Source organism: Heteronotia binoei, chromosome 6 (genome assembly GCF_032191835.1).
Source record: "Heteronotia binoei isolate CCM8104 ecotype False Entrance Well chromosome 6, APGP_CSIRO_Hbin_v1, whole genome shotgun sequence".
Classification (NCBI taxonomy): Eukaryota; Metazoa; Chordata; class Lepidosauria; order Squamata; family Gekkonidae; genus Heteronotia; species Heteronotia binoei.
In genome coordinates, this window is record NC_083228.1 from 129,036,443 (window position 1) to 129,061,060 (window position 24,618).

The following is a 24,618-nucleotide window of genomic DNA, read 5'->3' on the forward strand; positions in this document are numbered from 1 at the left end:
TTCCCGTAGCTTCAACCTCCACCGCGGTGGTGGTCAGAGCCTTGCGAAGGGTCTTTTGCACTCATGGGATTCCCGAGACCTTCGTCACGGACAATCGAACACTTTCACCTCCCGAGAATTCCAGGAGTTCTTGAATTGGTACCTCATCCAGCACATTCGGTCCGCCCCCTTCCATTCAGCCACCAACGGCCAAGCAGAGCGCATGGTGCGCACCACTAAAGAGGCCCTAGGTCGCATTGTACAGGGATATTGGGATCACCGCCTGGCAACCTTCCTATTTGATAACAGAATCACCCCCAACCCCGTCACCAGGTTAACCCCTGCCGAGTTACTAATGGGGAGGAAGTTGATCACAAGGCTTGACAGGTTGCATCCTGACCAGGCTACGGACCTCCGCAGTTCACCCGAAACCAGGGAAGCCGCTAGGAGATTCTTTCCAGGGAATCCGGTATACGCAAAGAACTTTGCAAGCAGGCCAGAGTGGTTAGCCGCCCGGGTGCTGCAGGTCACCGGGTCCCGCTCCTACGAGGTCTCGTCGGAGGGGGGCCAGATCCTAAGGAGGCATATTGACCAGCTGTGCCATCGCACATTGCCGGAAGAACTGACAGCGATCAGGGGAGCGGGAAGCGGGGGAGTACTAACAGCAACACCCCTGGAAGCTGCCCAGCCTATGCCAGCTGCACCAACTATACGGGCAGAAGAGCACCACAGCAGAGGGAGCACCCCCTCCAGAGAGGAGATTCCAGAACAGCAACAGGCTACAGACAGCCCTTTTCTGGCGTCACCCCACCATGAGGAACCAGCCACCCCCAAGCCACAGTGGCTGCTCCAACTCCCCAAATAACCCCGAGGAGGTCGACCCGGGAACGCAGGGCGCCAGCCTACTTGAAAGACTTCGTGTCTTGAACTAGGGGGGGAGGAGTGTTTTGTCTTGCATTTCAGTCCCGAAATTACAACACAGCGGACGCTACGAAGGTGACCAGTGGAAGTCCACTGGTCCCCAGATGTAGCTCCGCAAATACGCTCCGGCAATCAAGATCTTTGGCGGGAAGTTTAACTGGCCAGGATTGGACCTGGCCAGACTGAGGGTTGTTTCCGGGGTATGTATATAATTGGGACCCGGCCCACGTTGCCTTGCCTTGTGATGTACTCGCTAATAAAGCATGTTGCCTTCAACACGTCTCGTCACTCAGTACATTACAGTAGCCAAAGTATTTGAGCTTCAGCTTCAGCATCTGACCTTCCAGGGAACAGTCTGGGTTGATTTCCCTTAGGACTGACTGATTGCTCAGAACTCTGGAGGCTTTAGCAATACAGAGCATGCATCTAGACTAAGCTGCTGCCTTCCTCTTCCCCCTCTTCTTCTTTTTCACTTTACCAAAAGCCAAGATTGTTTTATGGATCAAGCCTATAACCGTATAATCTACCTAAGTAGCAATCAGGGGCATCATCAGTGTTGATGTTTTGAATCGCCCACAGACATTATGAATGAAGGCACTTTTAAAAAACAAATGACACTTAAAATCGCCTTCTGCTTATCACCCTTCGGTAATTCAAGTATAAAACTTGCATTGGCTAAACAGTCTTTTTTAAAAAAGAAGTCTGTAAAAATATTCTCTGGAAAGCATTCTAGACACAAAGATGTACACAAAGGCCTCCTCCCCCAAACCTCCCAAAATAGAACTTTTGTGTCTTATATCAATGAAGGAAAAAAACACAGGAGTACACAAAGGATTTTTCCACATTTTCATTTTCCTTGCTTGTAAATTTCTGTTGTTTGGGGGGAGGGGGGTTCTGTTCCACATGTGTTTTGCTCTCTCTAGTGGCTGATTCAATATTACATTGGTTTATATCTGACATAAAAACTACTAGTTTAAATCTCCAGGGAGATATGCTGGAAATAAACTCATGCAGGGCTTTTTTTGAGCAGGAACACACCGGAACGCAGTCCCAGCTGGCTTGGCATCAGGGGGTGTGGCCTAATAGGCAAATGAGTTCCTCATATTAATCCCGCTGGGCCTTTTGTGCCCAAAAAGCCCTGTGTGAGAAAATGGTGATCTCAGGGGGTGTGGCCTAATATTCAAATGAGTTCCTGCTGGGCTTTTTCTACAGAAGTAACCGCCAGAGGGAGAGAAACACATGCAAAAGACAGGGGAAATAGTGAAGCAATAGCAACTCACAAGCAAGGAAAACGAGAATGCAGAAAGCCCATTGTTTAAAACCCATTTCATCGGTATGTCATTTTGCCAGAATTTCTGGGAACTGTGCTTTTATGAAACCACTGAGAGTACTAGAGGAGAGCCTCCACATGACTAGCCTGGTTTGGGTTAATAGTGAAAGCGCTAGGGGTGTTTTGATTGTCTGGAGACTCACCGTCTCTTTCTTGCTCTTCCCCCCCCCCCAACAGTGTTCCTACATACCCAAGTGCGGCAAGAACTTTGAGGAGTCTCTGTCCCTTGTGAATGTCGTCATGGAAAACTTCAAGAAGTACCAGCACTTTTCATGTTTTTACGACCCAGATGGGGTCCAGAAGAATGTGCTGCTAACCAAACTTTACAGCTCCAACGTGCTGTTCCACTCACTCTTTTGGCCGTCATGCATGATGGTGGGAGGCCTCGTGATCGTTGCCATGGTCAAACTGACCCAGTACTTGTCCCTCCTCTGCGAGAGGATCCAGAGGATCAACAGATAGAAGCAGAGAGCCTGCTTCCGGGATCTATTTACCGCGAAAAATACTGTTTTTTTTCATTCTTCACCAAAGAACCTTAAGTTTGTAACGTGTCCGTCTGTTCTAAGTTCCTTATATTTTTACGAAGTAGAGCAATAACGAAAAAGGCTGTTCTATATGCAAACGTGATGCTGTGAATATGCAGAGGATGAGAGAAGGAACCACGGTTTGCGTTGGCCGTCTGTACGATCTTGATTTTATGCTGCAATTTTAGTACTCTATTTCTTTCTCGTTTTCTCCTCTTTTTCTTCTACAGCCAAAATAGGGCTCGGTGTGACCATTTGCCAAGCTTTGTCAATGAGTGCATCGATATTTCAGTGCAAATCCATTCTCGAGGGATGTATTATGTCACCGCACATATTTTCGCGAACCCTTTCAGCTCCACTTCAGTTGCCAGTGTTGGGGGTTGTGAGGGGTTTTGAAGGAAGCATCCACTAGGCTGGCTGAAGTGGAATTGAGATGGAAGCGTACCCTAGATCCAGAAACCTTTTATGGGTGTAGGAGCTCCAAATGCCCTCCCAGCGGAGGTCAAGGGGCAAGCATATGAGTTTGCATATGCTCACTGCTGTAATCTTAGGCCCTAACCCAGAGAATATGAGTCCTGTTTAAATCCCATTGGAGCCAGTAGAACAACTTAGTTGCAACTAACTGATGTCCCATTTATTTCAGTGGGTTGATATTAATCTCAATAGGTTGAGAGCCAATTTGGTGTAGTGGTTAAGTGAGCGGACTCTTATCTGGGAGAACCGGGTTTGATTCCCCACTCCTCCACTTGCAGCTGCCGGAATGGCCTTGGGTCAGCCATAGCTCTGCCAGGAGTTGTCCTTGAAAGGGCAGCTGCTGTGAGAGCCCTCTCAGCCCCACCCACCTCACAGGGTGTCTGTTGTGGGAGGAGAAGATATAGGAGATTGTAAGCCACTCTGAGTCTCTGATTCAGAGAGAAGGGTGGGGTATAAATCTGCAGTCTTCTTCTTCAGGTGACTGATTTTCTTTGGATTTGGAGGCCCCCCTTGAAAGTTCTGGATCTGGGTGATAGACCAAGTTGCCTCATGCTCAGGGTTAAACTTTCCATTCTGGTGTTCTTGATATCTATCAACCCTCCCCTTTTTTTTGGCATTACCTTATATTCATTGACCATTCTCAACCAAAGCTACAGCCAAAAGACAAATCCTACCAGTCTCTAATGTTTCTCTGTTGCTTTCATTTTCAACCTGAGCCCTGTTGGCAGAGATGGGACCAGAACATCTGATGTACGACTTTTATTGTTGCTTTTTTTTTTCTTGCATTTGCTACCATATCACTGTAAAGAAGAACTTAAGGGGGGGAATACACAGTCGGCTATTTTTTTTCGTTTTTTACTTCCAACTATTTTAGATTTTTTTACGGGATATTAAAAAAAAAAGAATCCTAGACAAGAAGACAAAAAGGAATATTATATCTAGTGACGTATTGTAATATGAATATGTTATATTTTATTATTTCTTCTACTAACTGGAAAGTGAGCAGTATCCTTCTTGTAACTCACACTCTCCAAACCTGGATATAACCATAATCAAGAGAAGCAGTGCTGGGGGGGGGGTGGAGTTCCTGACCCCCAATTGCCATCACATTTCAGTCCAAATACTTTTCATCAGTCCTTTGCTTGGAAGGCATCTAGGGTTGCCAAGTCCAATTCAAGAAATATCTGGGGACTTTGGGGGTGGAGCCAGGAGACTTTGGGGGTGGAGCCAGGAGCAAGGTTATGGCAAGCATGATTGAACTCCAAAGGGAGTTCTGGCCATCACATTTAAGGGACCACATACCTTTTAAATGCCTTTCCTCCATTGGAAATAATGAAGGATAGGGGAACCTCCTTTTGGGGCTCATAGAATTGGACCACCGGTCCAATCTTTTTGAAATGTGGAGAGTATTTGGGGGAGAGGCACTGGATGCTATGCTGAAAATCTGGTGCCTCTGTCTCAAAAAACATCTCCCACAAAGCCCCAGATATCCATGGATCAATTCATTATTCTGTATGGGAATCAGTCTCCATAGGGAATAATGGAGTACCCAGCAGACTTGTCCCCCCCCCCCACTTTCTGATGGCTCTGAAGTGGGGGGAGGGCCTCCAAATGGGGGATCCCCTGCTCCCACCTGGGGATTGGCAACCCTAAAAGCATCTTTCAGTTTGTAAGGCCCGTTCACAGAATGATTCGCCCAGAAGCAGACAACCTTTATAGCCTCGACTGCCAAAACCAATACTCCATCTGCCTGGTAAACAAAAGCAGGGAAGAGATTAAGGTTGTACTTGGCCACACTGGGGGGGGGGGGCAAGCTGAACCCTGGTGGTCGTACCAGTGCCCTGCCCTCCGGGGCTTGCTTTGGGGCCAGGGGTCAGATGCCTGGCTCTGGGATGTGATGACAGCGTAAACCATCAACCAGTTGTCATCTCTCATGGCCTGTGACTTGGTGGCTTTCTTCAGTTGCTAAGGCGGACAGCCATCCCAGAATGTCAAGAGCAGTGATCTGCTATGTCTTTGTTCTGGATGGCAGGGAGGTTACCCCACCAAGGGTGGGCAAACTTGCTTAATGTAAGAACCACAATGAACACCAGATGTTTGGAAGCCACAAAACACAAACATCAGATTTTGAGAGGAAGGAAGGAAGTGGGAGAGAGAGGTGGAAAGAAAGCAACTTTAAATGCATTATCCAAGGTGCTGGCTGGCTTGACTTGGAGAAATGATTTAAAGAGAGAAATGCCTTCTCCAAGCTGGCCAATGAGGCAATTGGGGCTTTGAGAGCCACAAATTATGTGTGAAAGAGCCACATGTGGCTCCCGAGCCACAGTTTGGCCACCTTGATATTCGTACTCGAGAATATTTTTAACTACCACCAAGAATTTTTTTCTTCCAAGGTCACTTTGCGGGGGAAACTATGAAATTCAGACGAGTCTATACTTGCATATGTTGTGTGGCCGTAGCGCTGTGCTTTTAATGTCCAAGATCTGCATTTGTGCTGTGTCCTCAGGTGGCGTATGATAGCCCATTGCTGATTATAACGTTTTTTCTTCCCAAACCCCACTCCAAGGCAGACCTTTTCTTGCTGCTCGGGAACAGCGAGAGCAAATGAAAAAAGAGAAGACCTAAGAAGCTAGGAATGAGTGTGTGTGAACTGTGTCAAGTCACATCCGCCTGATGGCAACCCCATAGGGTTTCCAAGAACAGGGGCACTTTGTCATTGCCTGCCTCTGCGCAGATGCCCTGGATGTCCATGGAGATCTCCCATCCAAAGTACCAGCCAGGGCTGACGCTGCTGAGTTTCTGTGATCTGACAAGATTGGGCTAGTGTGAGCCAGCCAGGTCAGGGCTGGGAATAACTTCACAACCCCCCTAAAATTGTAAAAGAGGATAGTTCTGAGAGAGGAGTAAATGCTCAGGTAGGTGAACGTAATCACCGTTAGGAAGAATTTCCTGACAGAGCGGTTCCTCAGTAGAACAGGCTTCCTTGGGAGGTGGTGGGCTCTCCTTCTTTGACGGTTTTTAAACAGGAGCTCAATGGCCATCCGACAGCAACGCTGATTCTGTGAACTTAGGCAGATCATGAGAAGGAGGGCAGGAAGGGTTGCATCAGGGCTCGTGGCCCTTTCCTACACACCCAGGGAAATGCTGATCATCATTTTGAGGCCAGGAAACAATTTTTCTCCAGGCCAGTTTGGCCAGGGATCCTGGAGTTGTTTTTTTTTTTGCCATCTTCTGGGCATGGAACAGGGGTCACTGGGGGTGGGGGGGAGGTATTTTGAACTACCTGTATTGTGGAGGGGGTCGGAGTAGATGACCCTAGAGGTCCCTTCCAACTCTGTCATTCTATGATTCTGTGATGCTGGATGCTTGAGTCAATGGAAAGCATGAAGGTGAAAGAGTAAGCCTGAAATATCAGTGTTTAGCATTGGGGGGTGGGGTATATGAAACTGCCTTATACCATTGATCTACCTGGCTCAGTATTGTCTACAGTGACTGGCAGAGGTTCTTTAAAGTCTTGGGCAAAACGAAAAGGTCTTTCATAACACTAGTTACCTGAGATCATTTTAACTTAACTAGCATCAATTCTATTATCTTTCTCCTCTGCCTCCCAACAGCATTCACTACTTCCTTAGAGCCTAACCACAAAAACAATCTTAACTTATTTGTATACTGTGTGTTGCCCAAAAGGTAATGTCCAATCAGCCAGTGGAACCGATGTCAAAAGTTTGTAAGGAATTATCTGGAAGTGTATTTGAAGCAAAGATTCCTCTTCCTTCCACTTTTTTTTTTCTTTGCCAAAAGGAGAAAAGCACATTCAGTCTGCCCAGCCTATCCATTATTGAAATACATCCTCCCCCTCCCCAGTAATGTAACATTGGAAAACTTTATGGTGTTACAAGAGTCCATGAACTGTGCACTTGTCGTCTGAGCTGTACCAATGAGTCTGCAGCAGTGAAATTAATCTTTGATCTTGTAATCCATAATGCAACTTTTCTCAGGCAAATAAATTCCTGGGGCGTGTAATCAGGACTTCAAAACTGTGTGATTTGGTACAAAAAAAAATATTCAATTAAACCTTTGAGATTTCATTACACCTGGCAATCAGAAATGGCTTGTTTTTTTTAAAAAAAAACCCTCTTTTGGTAGGCTTTACTTTTAAGGTTTTGCTTTAAATGAGTTCTGGTTGAATTCAGTCTGTTCTTTGTCTCTTTCTGCCTGCAGTGTGAACCTAAGAAAATTAGAATCAAGAACCTCTAAGTTATTGAGGAGCTATTTCCGTTGCTTTTGACTCGTCATCTGATTTTTCTTCTTCTTTTTCATCATTTTAAATTTGATTTCCTAAATCAGTAATCCTCAAATTGCATCTCAAGGATACATTGGTGTAGGGATGCTCAAGCACCAACAGGTTCTGCTCATGCCCTGTTTGCCTGTTACCAGGGCTTTTGAGAGAGAGAGAGTCCAGCAGGGACTCATTTGCATGTTAGGCCATACCCCCTCATGTCAAGCCAGCCAGAACTGCATTCCTAGTCCAAAAAAAAGGCCTGCCTGTCATGAACAAGAAGTCGATTTTCGACAATCGGTGTGATTGTTCATGACCATTTAAAGGGATGCTTCACTGCCTTCCTGACAATGCAGTACAGTACAATTGGTTTCTCCTGTCGCCTTGGCCACCATTTCCCCTGGTATAGGGGAGTAGTGTAGATGAGGAGTAGTAATTACTATTATACTATTGCAATGTGACATTCATACTGCTGAAGTCTGAGTCGTCATTTAAAAAAAAAAAAAACCACCCAAACCCTACATCTCTAGCCTTTTTCTTTGCAGATCTGAGACCAGTACCACCAAAGAGACAAACACGATTTTCAGGATATAAGCTTTCAACAGTCAAAGCATCTGAGAAAGAAAGTCTGGAAAACATATGCCCTGAAAATCTTCGTGGTGAAATGGGCTGGCTCCAGCCTGCAGGTCCTGTTCCACCCTGCCCTCCAAAGTTTTCCCAATACCTGGAGAGACTTTTATATTCTCTCTTGGGTAACCACTGCCACCACTTGACCTTTGTAAGGAATTGCCCACTGGGAGGGTCAGGCCTCCCAGCTGCCCTTCCCAGTTCTGAGGCCTTGCATCTGTGTCTCCCACGACCCAGCTCTTAGTCACCATGGAAACCATTTACTACCTTATGGGTCCCTGGAGGAATAGCCATTTGCCAACTGACTGCCTTCCCCCAGTACTCCTTTTAAAATATCATGTCTGAGACAGTGGAGGTCTGTGTGGTACAGAGAACCACTACCAGCAGTTATAAAGTATTTATTAAAAAGAAAATCTCCCCAAGCATCCTTTTAACACAGCACCAAACTGAGTAAGGGATTCAAAAGAAATGGGTAAAATGCAATTCTTCTGCCCATCTTTCTATTTTACCTGCAGTATCAGACGTTAAAATATAGGACAGGCTGTTCACCATAGGATATTACAGATCTCTACAGTGTTACCATTAAGCAGATTCAAACAACACGGCTGATTCTTGACATGGGCAGAGAACTCAAAATTAACTTCAGCAAGTGTTCTGCCCATCAGTTGTATGCACTTTGAACAGCCTCTGTATCAGGAAACACCAGATGTTCCTCTGGATCCATTTTTTGAAGGTGAGCGTAAGAATGTAAGAATTATCTATTGCTGGATCAGATCAAAATATGATTGTTGTCTATATTGTTGTCTATATTCCATCACTGAAAACATGTATTGGACCACAGGTTAATCTGGAGCCTGTTTGGTGTAGTGGTTGAGTGGTGAACTCTGATCTGAGAGAACCAAGTTTGATTCCCCAGTCCTCCACATGCTGCTGCTGATGTGACCTTGGGTCAGTCACAAATTCTCTCAGAGCTGTTCTCTGAAGAGCAGTTCTCTCAGAGCTCTCTCAGCCCCACCTACCTCACAAGGTGGCCATTGTGGGGAGAGGAAGAGAAGGAGATTGTAAGCCGCTCTGACTCCAAGTGAAAGGCAGAGTATAACTGCTGCTGCTGCATGCTGAGGATGAAAATCCACTCAATGTACTTTTCAGAAGAAAATGGTGATCTGGCATATCCAGAGGAGCGTAAGTAGCCTGTGTATTCCATATGCTTGGTCACAGAACTAGGAATGTAAACAGGCCACTCCAAGTCCCCTGTGGGGAAAGGTATGAGGTATAAAATAAACTCTGGGTTGGGAAATTCCTGGAGATTTGGGGGGGTGGGGTAGAGCCTGGGGAGGGCATGGTTTGGGAAAGGGAGGGATCACAATGAGCTATAATACCATAGACTCCACCCTCCAAAGCAGCCATTTTCTTCAGGGGAACTGTCATGTCTGTGAGTTGTAACACCAAGAGATCTTTTAAGGCCCAACCTGGAGATGCAACCCTACCATAACTTCTGAAAAGAGCTCCGTTTACATATTAGTTGAATGCGTGGGTAAGTAGGATTTGGCTAGGTTTGCCAGGTCAACTCAGGGTTGGGAAATACTGGGTAGGGTTGCCAAGTCCAATTCAAGAAATATCTGGGGACTTTGGGGGTGGAGCCAGGAGACTTTGGGGGTGGAGCCAGGAGACATTGGGGGCGGAGCCAGGAACAAGGGTATGACAAGCATAATTGAACTCCAAGATGGACAATTATGCCACTGATGGACCTCTGCTCCATATTTTTATCCAATCCCCTCTTAAAGCTGGTGATAAGTCCTCAAGTGACATGTGGATCCACCCCCCAATGCAAATCTGCATTCTGCCATGGTCCTGCATCTGGCTGAAATCCCAAAGGCTTTGATGACCAACCCTTTCCTATTGGCAGCTCTTTACTCAAAGGCTGCCGGGGGGGGGGGGCTGCAATTTGCGGACGCTAAAGCGGGGAAGCCAAAGCCCAGCGACTGGCGCCCTAGAAAAAGGCTGATGTTTTCCCAGGAGCAGGCATTGCTAAGCGGCAGGCGAGCGGAAAAGGCCGGCGCGTTGAAGGGAGCCAGGCCTGGGAGTGGGAGGGAAGCTGAGGAGAAGCTGCCGGCGATTCCGGCCAGGCGAAAGCAGGCGGGCGCGTGTGAGTGGCAGAAGCGAGAAGGGAGGCGCTAGCGGGAGAGCCGAGCGAAGAGCCCTCGAGCCAATCCGGCCTGTCTGGAGCACCAGCCAGCACGAGAGGGAACGGGGCAGGGAGAAAAGTTGGGCCCTCTTGGCCTCCCTTTGGGCGCCGCCGGGGGTTCCTTCTCCTCTTCCTCAGCCAGGCCTTCTCCCTTCGCTTCCTCCTTCCCCACCTCATCACGCGATCCCCCCTTCCCTGTCGCCGCTCAGCGCCCGCTCTGCCAGGGGTTTCCTGAAGTGGCTCTGCTGCAGCCCCTGGTAGGAAGCGAGGGCACAGGGGGTGGTAATGCGGCTGGAGCCGTCGATGCCTGCGGAGTGGCTGCGGGCGCCAAGGCGCCAAGCGCGGCCAGCAGCAACGGAGCAGGGGCTTCCCCCTCTGGTCAGCTGACGCGGCGGCGGCGCGGGAAGCAGTTCCCTCCACCCCCCACCCCCGCCTCCAAATGTTGGTGCGGCGCTGGTGTTGCTGCGGCGGCGGCGGCCCGGCGCTGTGAGGGGGAAGCATCGTCCCCCCTCCCGCTTCCGAATATTTGCAGACCGGGGGAGGAGGCTCAAAATCCAGTGTTCTCCCGCCAGGGCGGGAGATTTGGGACGCCTAATACTGGGAGATGGGGGTGGAGCCTGGAGGTTAGGTTTGGGGAGGGGAGGGAACACAGCAGGATGTAATACCATAGAATCCACCCTCCAAAGCAGCCATTTTCTCCAGAGAAACTGATCTTGGTCATCTGGAGACCAGATGTAATAGCAGGAAATCTCCAGGAGGTTGACAACACTAATTTTATCTATGTGCCTATAAAGACCCCCTGGAATACCCTCATGGGGGTCCTCGGCCCCCAGTGTGAGAAACCTCGAACTAGCCACTGATAGACCTCTCTATCCATTTATCAAACTGTGGTGACAGCCATGTTAGCTAGTGGCCATCTTGCGGCAATACCTCCTTTATATCGTGTAGAGAAAGGGAACAATGTGAAGGATGAAGAAATACTTCTTTGTATTATTGGTTTACTTTGATTTCTAGTGTTGAGGGAGGGGGCTGAATTCAGACATCTCATGAAACTATTATTTGACTAAGGTGCGTGAAATCAGAATGTAGCTCACAAGTGATCCCTCAAATCTTCGTTTGCCTCACCAAATGCTGATTCCATTACTTTCTTTTCCGTAGCACTGACGTGATATTCCTACATCGCTCAAAACCATAGTTCTGTGGTTAATAAACCAGCTTTCCTTTCCTTTTATTCCCTTAGAATTCAAAAATCTTGAGCAGTGGAAAATACTTATTTGTTATTTTTTGGATGCAAGTGTTAAAAGGACTGAAACGTATTTTGCAATTGCTAAGGTAAACTTAAGGTCCTAATTGCTAAGCAAAAGAGCCAGGGTTTCTGGAGCATAAGGGGACGGTTAGTTCATTAAAGGCATAATATAATGATGCCTTATTTTTTCAAAGAATCTACATTCAAGCAGGGCATGAAAGGATGTATCGATCCTATTAAGGCCACAGGGGCAACTTCTGTCAGAATAGGGCCTTTTCAAAAATCTCCCCTGTAAAACCATTGTAGGTATAATGTTCGATCTTGTGAACAAGAAAACTCTGCGAGATATTACATATAGGGGAGTAATGATTTTGGGAAAGACAGACCAAACAATAGGGGTGAACAAACTCTGCAGGTTTTCAGAATCAACCTGCTATGTTGATTTCAACACATTTTTTGATCAGAGAAAGTGCTTCAGATCCTGGCTTGATGCTTATCATTTTTATTTATAGCCCATTTTTCTCCCTGATCAGGAATTCAAATTGGCTGTTCACATCATTCTCCTCCTGTTACCTAAAGAGGAAGACTCCTATTTAATTTGGGAGAATTACCGTAGCTTAAAGGAGACAAAGCAAGAGGCAGGTTACTGGGATCTCCACCAATATATTCCAGGATTTTCCCCTTAGAGAACTTCCAAAATAAGCCAGTCAGGTGTTCAACTGGAAAGGTTTTTATTGAAAATATGAATAAAAGGGAAAAATATGCACATACAAGCACATGGAGAATACACAAGCTAGTTAAGAGGAAATCAGGAGGAGAGAGAAGAAAGTAATTTTGCAGAGGCGATAGTTACCAGTCTTGAAGAACAAGGTCCAAAGAGGCAGCTGTGAAATGACCAGCATTTCATGGAATGAAGAAGAGAGGGAGATACACATGCAAATGGGGGTGTGAGGTATGGCACCAAGAACATATACACTGCAGTGGTGCTGAATGCTGTCAGTTACAGGAAAAATGTTCCCTGGGGCAATCTGACATTTTTGCCCCCAAAACAATGACTGCTTTTCCAGGGATGAACAATGATTTGGGCAAATCTTTGATGAGTTCATCTGAGGTGTTCTATAGGTGTTAATGTTTCTTGATGACCCTTTAAGGACAGGAAAACTACCAGGCTGTGTGAATAGGGCTAATTAAAGTAAATGGATGAGAGGAAAACAAGGCTGAATCTTGACGAGATTAGTCCAAGGTGGGGAGACTTATCTTGGGAGACATATTGTTCAATCATTATGCATCTCTCCAGGATGTGGAAGGAAAACATTTTATTTATTTAATTAATTTATATCTCGCCCTCCCTGCCAAAGGCAGGCTCAGGTCAGCCCATCAGCCACTCTGACTCACTTCCAATATACTTGCCCAGCTTGTTTCCAACTGACATCTATTTTAGGCCAGGCAATGCCTGAAAATTATTTGGGGGTGACATTAAAGAAGGGTGTTTATGTCTGTCTCTAACCACTAAACTGTCTTTCTGTGAGAGGAGGTCTCTCACTGCTAAAGGAAGTACTTCTTCACCCAAAGGGTGATTAACACATGGAATTCACTGCCACAGTAGGTGGCTACAAGCATAAACATCTTCAAGAGGGGATTGGATAACCATATGGAACAGAGGTCCATCAGTGGCTATTAGCCACAGCGTATTGATGGAACTCTCTGTTTGGGGAAAGTGATACTCTGTATTCTTGGTGCTTGGGGGAAAAACAGTGTGAGGACTTCTAGTGTCCTGGCCCCAATGATGGACTTCCTGATGGCACCTGGCCACTGTGTGACACAGAGCATTGGAATGGATGGGCCATTGGCCTGATCCAACATGGCTTCTCTTATGTTCTTAATATTCCCCTTCCTCCTCTTTATCTGCATAATAGCCTTATGACAGTAGGTCAGGTTGAGGCACTGTGACAGGCCCAAAGTCACTTGGTGGGTTTCCATGGCTGAGGATCATCCCAAATCCTAGTATGACACTCAAACGGCTACACCACACCATCCCTAACTGGGGATAGGCCCTAACTCATCATTACAATGGAGCAGTCCATATTCAGATGATCCTAACTATAGTAAGTTTTATTTAAAGTATGGTTCCTTGAGGTGTCTAAAGTAAGCCAAAGAATCATTTCTCTCTTCATTTGTTGTATAACTCCCTGTCATGTTCTCCCTGTCATAACATTACCTCAAAAACATGTAACTCACCCAATTGTCTTTTTCCTACCAGGAAAAAAAACTGGTTGGGAGGGGGTCACATGAAGAGAATATGATCAGGGAAGACTCCCAGGGCTGTCTTAACGCATGGGCCTGACGGGCACTTGCCCATGGGCCCCACGAGCATAGGGGCCCCATACTAATCTGTGTATGATGCAGTACTAATAACTATTTACATTTTTATTCCTGTGAATAGTTGTCATAGGGGCCCAGTACACTGCTTTGCCTGGGGTCCATAATGCTGTTAAGATGGCCCTGAAGACTCCCCTTTCAAGCACAGGACCAAAATGGCATGCGGGTGATTTGGGGTAGAGAAGAAGCTGAGCAAAGAAGCCTTTTTCTTTTGCCTCATATTGCCTTTGCTTTGTTGAGGTGAGAAAGGCGCTTCTGAAGGTGAAGTTCCAGCTACTTTTTTCTCTGTGCTCCTTTCGAGCAACTCTTTAGCATTTGAAGCCACCAGGACTGCTTTCAGAGATGGAAGCTTTAACCCGTTTGTCCTCTGTCATTTTACTATTGCATAAATCACCACGGGGGGCAACTGTTTTTGCCCACCTGCATGAGGAGAAGCAGCATAGGAGAAGGTTCAAATTCCTCCCACCCTCTTTCCCTCCCATTCTTCATCTCCTGAGTTTGCAAAAGAAAGGGGGAAAGCTAATTGAAAAGGAACACAAGGAAAATGGTAATAATGTAGATTGGCCCCAGGATTTTTGAAAGCATTTGGTTATAGTATGTAAATCAGCCTTAGTTCATCTGATTCCCGCCCCCCCACACACACACACACACTTTCCAAAGATCCAATATGGGTGATGGAGGCGGGGTAGGATTCAGGTTAAGAAGCTCCTATAGATTTGGAGATGAAGTATGGAAAGGACAGGAACTTCAGTGGGGTACGATGCCATAGAGTCCAATCTCCAAAACATCTGCTTTCTCTATAGTCTAGAGATGAGCTGTAATTCCAGGAGATCCCCAGGTCCCACCTAGAGGCTGGCATCTTTACCTGAAGAAGAACAGAAAAGGTTTAAAACCCATTTTTTTCTACTCTAAGGAGCCTCAAAGTGGCTTACAATTGCATTCCCTTCCTTTTCCCTCAACAGGCAATTTGTGAGGTAGAGAACTGTGACTGACTCAAGGGCACCCAGCAGGCTTCATGTGGAGGAGGAATAGGGAATCAAACCCGGTTCTCTAGATTAGAGTCCACTGCTCTTAACCATTACACCATGCTGGCTCTGTAGGAAAGATGCTGCTATCCTCTTGATAGTTTTAATTGCCCTTTCCTGGATTTTCCAGAAAGATGCGATCTACCATTTCAACGCATGTTACCGAGAGACAGAGAGAGATTTACCCCATCTTTCTTCTCAGTGGCCTACAGTCAAAATTTTAAAAAATTACAAATTTAAAACAAAACACTACATGAGTGAAGCCAATACAGTTGAAAAGCACTATGGCAAAGAATTAGGGTTCCATCCTAAATGGCAGCTTTGAAGGATAAACTCTATGGCATTATACTCCACTGAGGTCCTTCCCCTGCCCCTCCAGGCTTCACTCCGCCAAAATCTCCAGGAATTTTCTAACCCAGAGTTGACAACCATAGCATAGATGAATCTGCAAGCAGTCATCTGAAACAGCCCTCCTCATTTTCTCCAAGAGAAGTTAGTCCAATAAAAGGGTTTCCTCTCATCAACAGTGTCATTCTTTGGGTGGCATTGCTAGGGAACAAGGCTCCATGGAACATTCTAGAAAAGCATTTACATTCCAAACTGGCTGCTACGGGTGAGTCATTGTCAGTGTTATTTACTTGTTCTGCCTGCCTGCCTTCCTGTTTATGAACAATAATTAAACGCTTTCTACCTCTCCTGTCATGGGTGACCCATTTGGGTGACAGAAAAGTTAAGCATTTGAAACAGGCTCCCTAAGACTGTCATCTCAAAAATGCTTTCTCCAAAATGTCTGAAATGTCTGACTGGGACGTCAGTTCTCCAGAAAGATCAGTAGAAAAGGTGAAAAAAAGCAAGGCCACATCATCTCCATGAGACCACAGAGCTTCCTTAAAATTCAGCACTGTTTGAAACTAGTGGGGGGCGAAGGAAGTAGGAGAGTTAACTGTTCCAATGACCAGGCTGGTAATTCATTTTAAATTATTGTTTTACCTCACTCAATCCAATTACTTCAAGTTATTTTGCTGTCCCACCGTTCTGCACATTAATGTCAACAAAACGATTACAGGCTGCAACAGCATCGAGATGTTTCACCCACAGGAGTGATGGTAAAAATGTTTATGGCCCGACACATGGAAAACAGCATTTGATGTGTAAATGTCAAACATAATCAGCTGCGCTGTCACTAACAAACAAACAAAAAAAAAAACAAGGGAAAACGCAGCCACTAAAATGTCATCTGTGGAACTTTAAAGAGCCAGGTTCTTTTCAGCCATGTAAATCCTTGAGCAAATGGACTGTGGATTTGTCAATCATTTCCTGTAGGGTTGAATTTGATTATAGCCAAACACCAGTTGGGGGTCTTAGTTAATGGATCGTTGAAATCTGAATTTCAGCATTTAGCCATTTAACTCGGGTTCTGGCCCTGCCACTAGGAAAGTAGGCGATTGCCTAGAGCCCTGGCTGCCTGGGGGCACCAAATTGGGGGCCCACATATGACTCAGTGATGTGATCAGTGGGAAGGGGGCAGAAGTTAGCCTTGCCTGGATGCCAGACACTCTAGGGCCAGCCCTGAGCATAGGTGCTCTGTTGCATTATTGCCACATCCATTTTGGAAATGGCAGAAGACCTTCTTCCCTGATGGTCAGGATCAAATAGACGTTCCTGCAAACTCGTGACTGACGCTGAAAAACTGCAGCTCAGCAGTGAACCCATCTTCATTGTCTGGAACTTCCAAAACAAGGTGAGCAATTTTTTTTACCTGAGGGGCAGATATGAACTTCAGCTCTCTCTCCGGGGATCTGAATGGGATAGGATTGCCGGGCTGCACCTGGCAATATCTGGGAGAATTCGGAGGTCATGGCCTGGGGAGCCAGCATCACACCAGTGTGCTGACATCACTTCTGTTTTTTAAATCTTTAGAAGCTCTTGGCATCTGACAGAGTTACTTGACAAAGGGAGTTTTAACTCGTAAAAGCTTATGCCTTGAAAATCTTGTTGGTCTCTTAAGGTGCTACTGGACTGAAGAACATAAGAGAAGCCATGCTGGATCAGGCCAATGGCCCATCCAGTCCATCCACTCTGTGTCACATCGTGGACAAAACACAGGTGCCATCAGGAGGTCCACCAGCAGGGCTAGAACTCCAGAAGCCCTCCCACTGTTGCCCCCCAAACACTAAGAATACAGAGCATCACTTGCCCCAGGCAGAGAGTTCTATCTATACCTTGTGGCTAAAACCACTGATGGACCTCTGCTCCATATGTTTATCCAGTCCCCTCTTGAAGCTTTCTGTGCTTGTAGCTACCACCACTTCCTGAGGCAGTGAATTCCACATAATAATGACTCTCCAGGCAAAGTACTGCCTTGTATCGAACCATTCTAGCATTCACAAAAACTTTACAGTTTTACCATAGAGTTTTTTGTAAAGTGCTAGAGCATCCACAATGTTACTTCTGGTTTCTACCAGACATGTCAGTACACCCACATCACATGGGCATAGATTTCATTCCCACCTCCAGCTAATTCGATGTTGACTCTTCTGGTTTCCTCCAGCACCAACCCAGAGCTTTCAAACGTAGGCTATGTCCCAGAAGCAGCCCATTCTGCTACACTTAATGGCCCTAGGCCTCAGATGGTTTTTCAAAGCTCGAGCCTATTAGCCAGTGCCCCAAACACCCTAGACTCTACCCCCAAAATCTCCAGGTATTTCCCAACCCAAAGCTGGCAGCCCTATTTTCCAAATAGTGCTTCTCCCCAGTGCAAAATTCTCTTTCTAAACAATGAAAACATTGGCCTCAGGAATTTGGTGTGTTTGATAAGCTTCCAAAAGCACCTGAGATGGCGGCTCCTTGCTCGATGCTCAGCTAATGCGCTCGGAGATTCATCTAGAGCTCTCTTCAAGTCAGCTGAGGTACCTCACAGTGTTCTCCGTATTAAACGGAAGCAGCAGCCTTTCCCATCCTCCCAACGCTTTGATCGCTGTGATAACGAGGCATCAATTAATTCACTTAATGTCCCAAGGAAGTGAAAGAGCCTTCCACAGAAGCCCAGAGAGGGGCATGCTGGTTAAGAAGCAAACAAAGGGAAAGAACAAAACACGCCAAGGCAGTTGGAAAACATCTGAGCCCTTTGCAGTGCCTCTAAATGGCTCTTCAGACAGGATCTGAGACACACGAGCATCATTAGCACAGCTTGACTGAAAGACATCAAGTGCTTCACACCCTCTTCTTGCTCTCAGTAACAAACCCGTGATATAGATCATGATGGCTCCCCTGAAACAGAATGGAAACTGAAGCTGAAATGGGCTGTTTTTGCTGCTGTAGCTGTTTTACTGCTGGGATGGTGGAAAGTGCCATCAGGTCACAGCTGTAGGGTTGCCAAGTATTACCTCACGTGCAGGGCAATGATGTCACCTGGAAATGACATCATGACACTGGGCACATCGCACTGGGGATGCTCTAGGATTTGGGCTAAAACTCTATGGTGCCATAGAGTTTTTACCCAAAGCTGTGCAATGTGCCCAGTGTGATGTGCTTCCAGAGCTTCATGCTGGTGGATTGGGGGGCCCCAAACTGGGGGATCCCCTGCCCTCAGCAGGAGCTTGGCAGCCCTACATAGCTGACTTATGGTAACCCCACAGGGTTTTCTAGGTAAGAGGTGGCTTGCATTGCCTGCCTTTGCATAGCAACCCTGGATTTCCTCAGTGGTCTCTCATCCAAAGGCTATTGGGGCCTACCCCACTTAGTTTCTGACATCTGATGAAATCAGGTTAGTCTGGGCCATCCAGGTCAGGTTATTGCAACCCCACTATAGGGTGGCCAGGTCCCCCCCAGCCACCAGTAGGGGATGGGAGTAGGGATGTCAGAACCAGGTTGGGAAACTCCTGGAGATTTGGGGATGGAGACTGGGAGGGAACAAAGACTTCAGTGGGGAACAATGTCATAGAATCCACCCTCCAAAGCATCCATTTTCTTCAAGGGAGCTGATCTCTCTAGTCTGGACATGAGCTGAAATTCTGAAGGATCCCCAGGTCCCACCTGGAGACTGGCATCCCTGCCCCACAGCTATACAGAATTTCAGAGGCTTTGTATTGGAACCATTGCCTTGTAAAAAGGGGATGCCCAGAATCTCACAGCGTTCATAAGAACATAAGAGAAGCCATGTTGGATCAGGCCAATGGCCCATCCAGTCCAACACTCTGGGCGTTTTCCCACAGAGCTTACCTCGGAGCGACGTCCCTCTTCACCGCGCAGCATCTGCATGGATTTCCCACCAACTGCTCCGCATAACCAGGAAGTGCCAGACCTTTTGTGTCGCAGATGTAAACCGCTAAAAACCAGTTTACGTTAGCGACGCAAAAGCCGCAGCTCTTCTTGGTTATGCGGAGCAGTTGTTGGGAAATCCACACAGATGCTGCGCGGTGAAGAGGGACGTCACTCCAAGGTAAGCTCTGTGGGAAAACGCCCTCTGTGTCACACTGTGGCCAAAAAAACCAAGTGCCATCAGGAAGTCCATCAGTGGGGCTAGAAGCCTTCCCACTGTGCCCTCCCAAGCACCAAGAATACAGAACATCACTGCCCCAGACAGAGAGTTCCAACAATACACTGTGGCTAGTAGCCACTGATGGACCTCTGCTCCATATGCTTATCCAATCCCCTCTTGAAGCTGTCTATGCTTGTAGTTGCCACCACCTCCTGTGGCAGTGAATTGCCTTTGGGTGAAGAAGTACTTCCTTTTATCAGTTCTAACTCGACTGCTCAGCAATTTCATTGAATGTCCATGAGTTCTCATATTGTGAGAAAGGGAGAAAAGTACTTCTTCCTCTACAGATGTTCGAGTGACATCTGTTTATTTACAAATGAACTTTCTGAGTAGAAAAGAGTTGGGAAAGACTTCATCAAGATCCAAGTCTTGCCAGACAGAGAAGGCATGAGGGAATGTTCTCTGTTTTCTTTCTTTCTCTATCCAGTTGCATTTGGATCAACAGTTCCAAATCTGCACTTTTCATTGTTGGTGCTGTAGATGCTTCCGGATTGTGCAGGCAAGCTGTGTGGTCTTTATACACAATTCTTATGGGATTTGTACATTCAGTGCCCATCATTTTTCCATCATATATGAAAGATGTAGAATTAGGGTTTCCACCCTCTAGGTGGGGCCTGGAGTTCTCCTGCTATTACAACTGATCTCCGGACAAAAGAGATTGGTTCCCCTGGAGCAAATACTAGGGTTGCCAGCCTCCAGGTGGGGCCTGGGGATCTCCCACTTTTACAATCTCCAGCTGGGTGAGATCAGCTCCCCTGGAGAAAATGGAGAATACAGAAAACTTCACCAGTTGAATTAATACTCTCACACGAGAATGTGTGTAAATGAACCTTTAGTGCAAAAACATGTAATAGTGAATCTGTGCAGCAAACAGATAAAATGCACACTCTCTCTCAACTCCCCCAATCAGTCCTTTCAATATTCCAAATCTCTTAGGCACCGCCTTCAGCCGCTTCCCAAGGTCCAAAGCTTGGGTGGAGTTAGGGGCGTCGTTCTGCAAAACGTCTTGCAGAGAGAACAAAAGACCATATTTCCTGGATTCTTTATGGTTTTGCAGTTCTTAACCTTTTGTCAGTCTTCTCTCATTGCTGCTATTGCTGGAGACACAGTACAGTGAATTCAAACACGGATCAACGCATGAATTCTAGAACCTCTGCTTCCGGTTCTCTGGCTGAGATCAGCTCCCCTGGAGAAAATGGCTGCTTTGAAGGGTGGACTCGAAGGCACTGTACTATGCTGAAGCCCCTCCCCAAACTCTGCCCTCTCCCAGATCCACTCTCAAAGTCTCCAGAAACAGACATAGCAAACCTTGCTTTGGAGGGTAGACTTGTGGCATTATACTCCATTGAGGTCCCACCCCTCTCCAAACCCTGCCCTCCCCAGACTCTACCCCCAAAACCTCCAGATATTTCCCAAGCCAGAGCTAGCAATTCTGTGTAGAATGCTGGTTTGCTTGTCCCAAAAAAAGGAGATTGGGAAATGAGGAAAGGAAAGCAATGGCACAAAAAGAATGATGGTTTAAATTCACTCAAGCAAGATTGCAACAGGGGCTCTCAGATCAAAACAGCTGGGAGGAGAAATTGGAAATCATCCCTCCTTACCTTGATGTCCCACAGGCAGCCGTAAAAATCAGACTTGTCACTCTTGTGTTACAGCTACTTTACAGTTGCTGTTTCTCTTCAGACTTCCCTCCCATGAGATAGAGTCTGACATGTGTGTATATCTCTGTGTGTGTGACAGCTAATTCCCACTTGCCAACTAGAGCTGTGGTAGAAAAACATCTCCTAGACTTTAGTGTTCTTCAGTATTAACAGAGCTTTATTTGTAGCAAGAGCTCCTTTGCATATTAGGCCACACACCCCTGATGCAGTCAGTCCTCCAAGAGCTTATAGGGCTCTTCTTACAGGGCCTACTGTAAGGTCTTGGAGGATTGCCTACATCAGGAGGGTGTGGCCTAATATGCAAAGGAGTTCCTGCTACAAAAACCATAGGCAGTGATCACTCCAGGACTTGGGGAGCCCTCAGTAAAGTTGCTAGGTCCTCCATATCCAACTTGGGAAACTCCTGGAGATTTGGAGAATACACCAGAAGATAGAATCCCATGAGAGATCTGAACATGCTGGAAAAGTGGGCAGAACTGAACAAGGTTTAAGGTTTATTGGATCTATATCCCGCCCTCAGCGGGATATAGGCTCAGGGCGGCTCACAACCAGTAAAATCGACAATACATTTATATTACTTACATCATAAATTAAAATTAAACAATTAAAACAGTTAAAACAGTCCGGTGCTAATATCACTTGGCACATCTCGGTAATGAAAGTGAGAAACACAGATACTGGGGGATACAGTTCTGGGTAGCAGTGTGTGTGAACAATATCTTGGGGTACAGGTGGACCAAAAGTTAAATATGAGCAGCCAGTGTGATGCAGTGACAAAAAAAAGGCAAATGCCATCTTGGGGTTTATCAACAGAGGCATAACATCCAGATCACGTCATTGTCCCGCTGTACACTGCGTTAGTCAAGCCACACCTGGAGTATTGTGTGCAGTTCTGGAGGCCTCACTTCAAGAAGGATGTGGACAGAATGGAGCGGGTGCGGAGGAAAGCGACAAGGCTGGTCAGGGGCCTGGAGACCAAGCCCTCTGAGGAAAGGCTGAGGGACTTGGGAATGTTCAGTTTGGAGAAGAAGAGGTTGAGGCGGGACGTGATTGCTCTCTATAAGTATTCAAAGGGCTGCCACTTAGAGGAGAGCAAGGAGCTATTCCTGTTGGCAGCAGAGGAGTGGACTCACAATAATGGGTTTAAATTAAGGGTGTGAATGAATGGACTGTTTTAAGGAAAACTTTTACAGTAAGAATTGTTCAACAATGGAATCAGCTATCAAGGAAAGTGGTGAGCTCCCCCTCACTGGCAATCTTTAAGCAGCAGCTGGATGAACACTTGTCAAGAATGCTCTAGGCTGATCCTGCATTGAGCAGGAAGTTGGACCAGGTGGCCTTTATGGCCCCTTCCCACTCTATGATTCCGTGGAGCCTGGAGAGGACGGAGACCACAGTGGGGTACAATGCCATAGAGTCCACCCGCCAAAAAAAGCCATCTTCTCCAGAGAAACTGATCTCTATGAGCAGGAAATGATCTGGAATTCCAGGGATCCACAGGTTACATCTGGAGGCTGGTATCCCTAGCCCTCGAGCAAGGTGCCTTCGATATGCCATAGTCTGAAACAGACCTCACATTGAGCTAGAACTCCTCTGTGCAAGGGGAACATACAGCAGACTCTCTGTTGATCTTGGGCTTTTAGCAAATGCCCACCCAGCCTGCCTCTGGAACCAGCCCGGACCTGAGGCCCATCCTAGCACCACCCAGACAGGATTTTGTTTAGCTATGCTCAGACTATTACGTGCTGATCATGTATCTACGACTACAAATAATGTGGCTCATAAAATTACCAAATGCATTTTAATATATCCAGGTGTCCACCCCTGCATGCTGTTCTGAATTTAAAGGAAATGAGCTGATCGTTGCCAGACTGATTGGTTGGCTGCCTAGCTCCAAGCAGAAAGCAGTAAACTTGGGGGCCAGTGAGGAGCTTGGGAGATAGCCAATGGGAAAGCCTCTGAGTGGTAAATCACTAGGCATAAACAAAGAATAACCAGGAGGCCAAGGTTTTCCTCTTTTCATAGAAAAACGAGTTCTAGCCGATGCACCTTTTTCTTACTCTTGGTTTATAAACTGCACCTTAAACATAATTGCTAAAGGTCTGAAAGAGCCATGCTTCTTTGTGTTTGATTGCCAATATAAATTCCAGTTCTCGTCATTTTTTCCACTCTAATGTGACCAAGAGAGAGAACTAAGGTTGTCAGCTCTGAACATAAGAACATATGAGAAGCCAAGTTGGATCAGGCCAATAACCCATCCAGTCCAACACTGTGTGACACAGTGGCCAGAAAAACCAAGCACCATCAAGAGGTCCGTCAGTGGAGCCAAGGTACTAGAAGCCCTCCCACTGTGCCCCTCTCAAACACCAAGCACCAAGAATACAGAGCAACACTGCCCTAGGCAGAGAGTTCCAACAATACACAGTGGCTAATAGCCACTGATGGACCTCTGCTACATATGTTTCTCCAATCCCCTCTTGAAGCTGTCTACGCTGCCCAGGTTTTGGGAAATACCTGGAGATTCTGGGGGTGGAGCCTGGGGAGGGTGGGATTTGAGAAGGGGAAGGCCCTCAGCAGGGAATAATGCCATACAATCCACTGACAGAAGCAGCCATTTTCTCCAGGGGAACTGATCTTGGTTGTCTGGAGATTAGGGTTGCCAAGTCCAATTCAAGAAATATCTGGGGACTTTGGGGGTGGAGCCAGGAGACTTTGGGGGTGGAGCCAGGAGACACTGGGGGCAGAGCCAGGAGCAAGGGTGTGACAAGCATAATTGAACTCCAAGGGAGTTCTGGTCATCACATTTAAAGGGACAGCACACCTTTTAGAATGCCTTCCTTCCATAGAAAATAATGAAGGATAGGGGCACCTTCTTTTGGGGCTCATAGAATTAGACCCCTTGGTCCAATCTTTTTGAAACTTGGGAGGTATTTTGGGGAGAGGCACTAGATGCTATACTGAAAATTTGGTATCTCTACCTCAAAAAACAGCCCCCCCAGAGCCCCTGACACCCACGGATCAATTCCCCATCATTCCCTATGGGAATCGTTCCTGGAGGTGCATAATGGCTATGGGGGTGGAGCTTCCCCCGCCGGCCAGCTGGCTGGGGGAGGGGGGAAGCCTGTAAAACCAGGGGATCCCCTGCTGGGACCTGGGGATTGGGAAGCCTACTGGAGATCAACTGTAATAGTGGGAGGTCTCCAGGTGCCACCTGGAGGATGGCAACCCTAGCAGAGTGATGGAGTGAGTGATTTAGCATGCCGGGACATGGGGGGAGGGGCGCTACATCACTCTAAGGATGTATAAGTGTTATCTCCTTGAATGGGATACCTCTCTTGGTCTTAATGGGGGAGCTGCCCTCTGACCTCTCCTCTCTCTCTTGCTTTGTCCTCTCACTCTCGTCACATGGCCTTCCATGGAGACACATGTCTCTGCAGGTCTCTCCTGT

At 46.8% G+C, this 24,618-nt stretch overlaps 1 protein-coding gene across 3 annotated transcripts in view; it reads left to right on the forward strand.

Moving 5' to 3' along the window:
- Positions 1-2,954, forward strand: part of LOC132574231 (calcium-activated potassium channel subunit beta-2) — a 167,824-nt gene extending 164,870 nt beyond the window's left edge. For all 3 annotated transcript variants that reach the window (XM_060242541.1, XM_060242539.1, XM_060242540.1), the window contains one exon: positions 2,408-2,954. In XM_060242541.1, coding sequence (XP_060098524.1) covers positions 2,408-2,692 — 285 coding nt within the window. In that variant the 3' untranslated portion in view covers positions 2,693-2,954. The remainder of the gene's footprint in view (positions 1-2,407) is intronic.
- Positions 2,955-24,618: the final 21,664 nt, after the last annotated feature.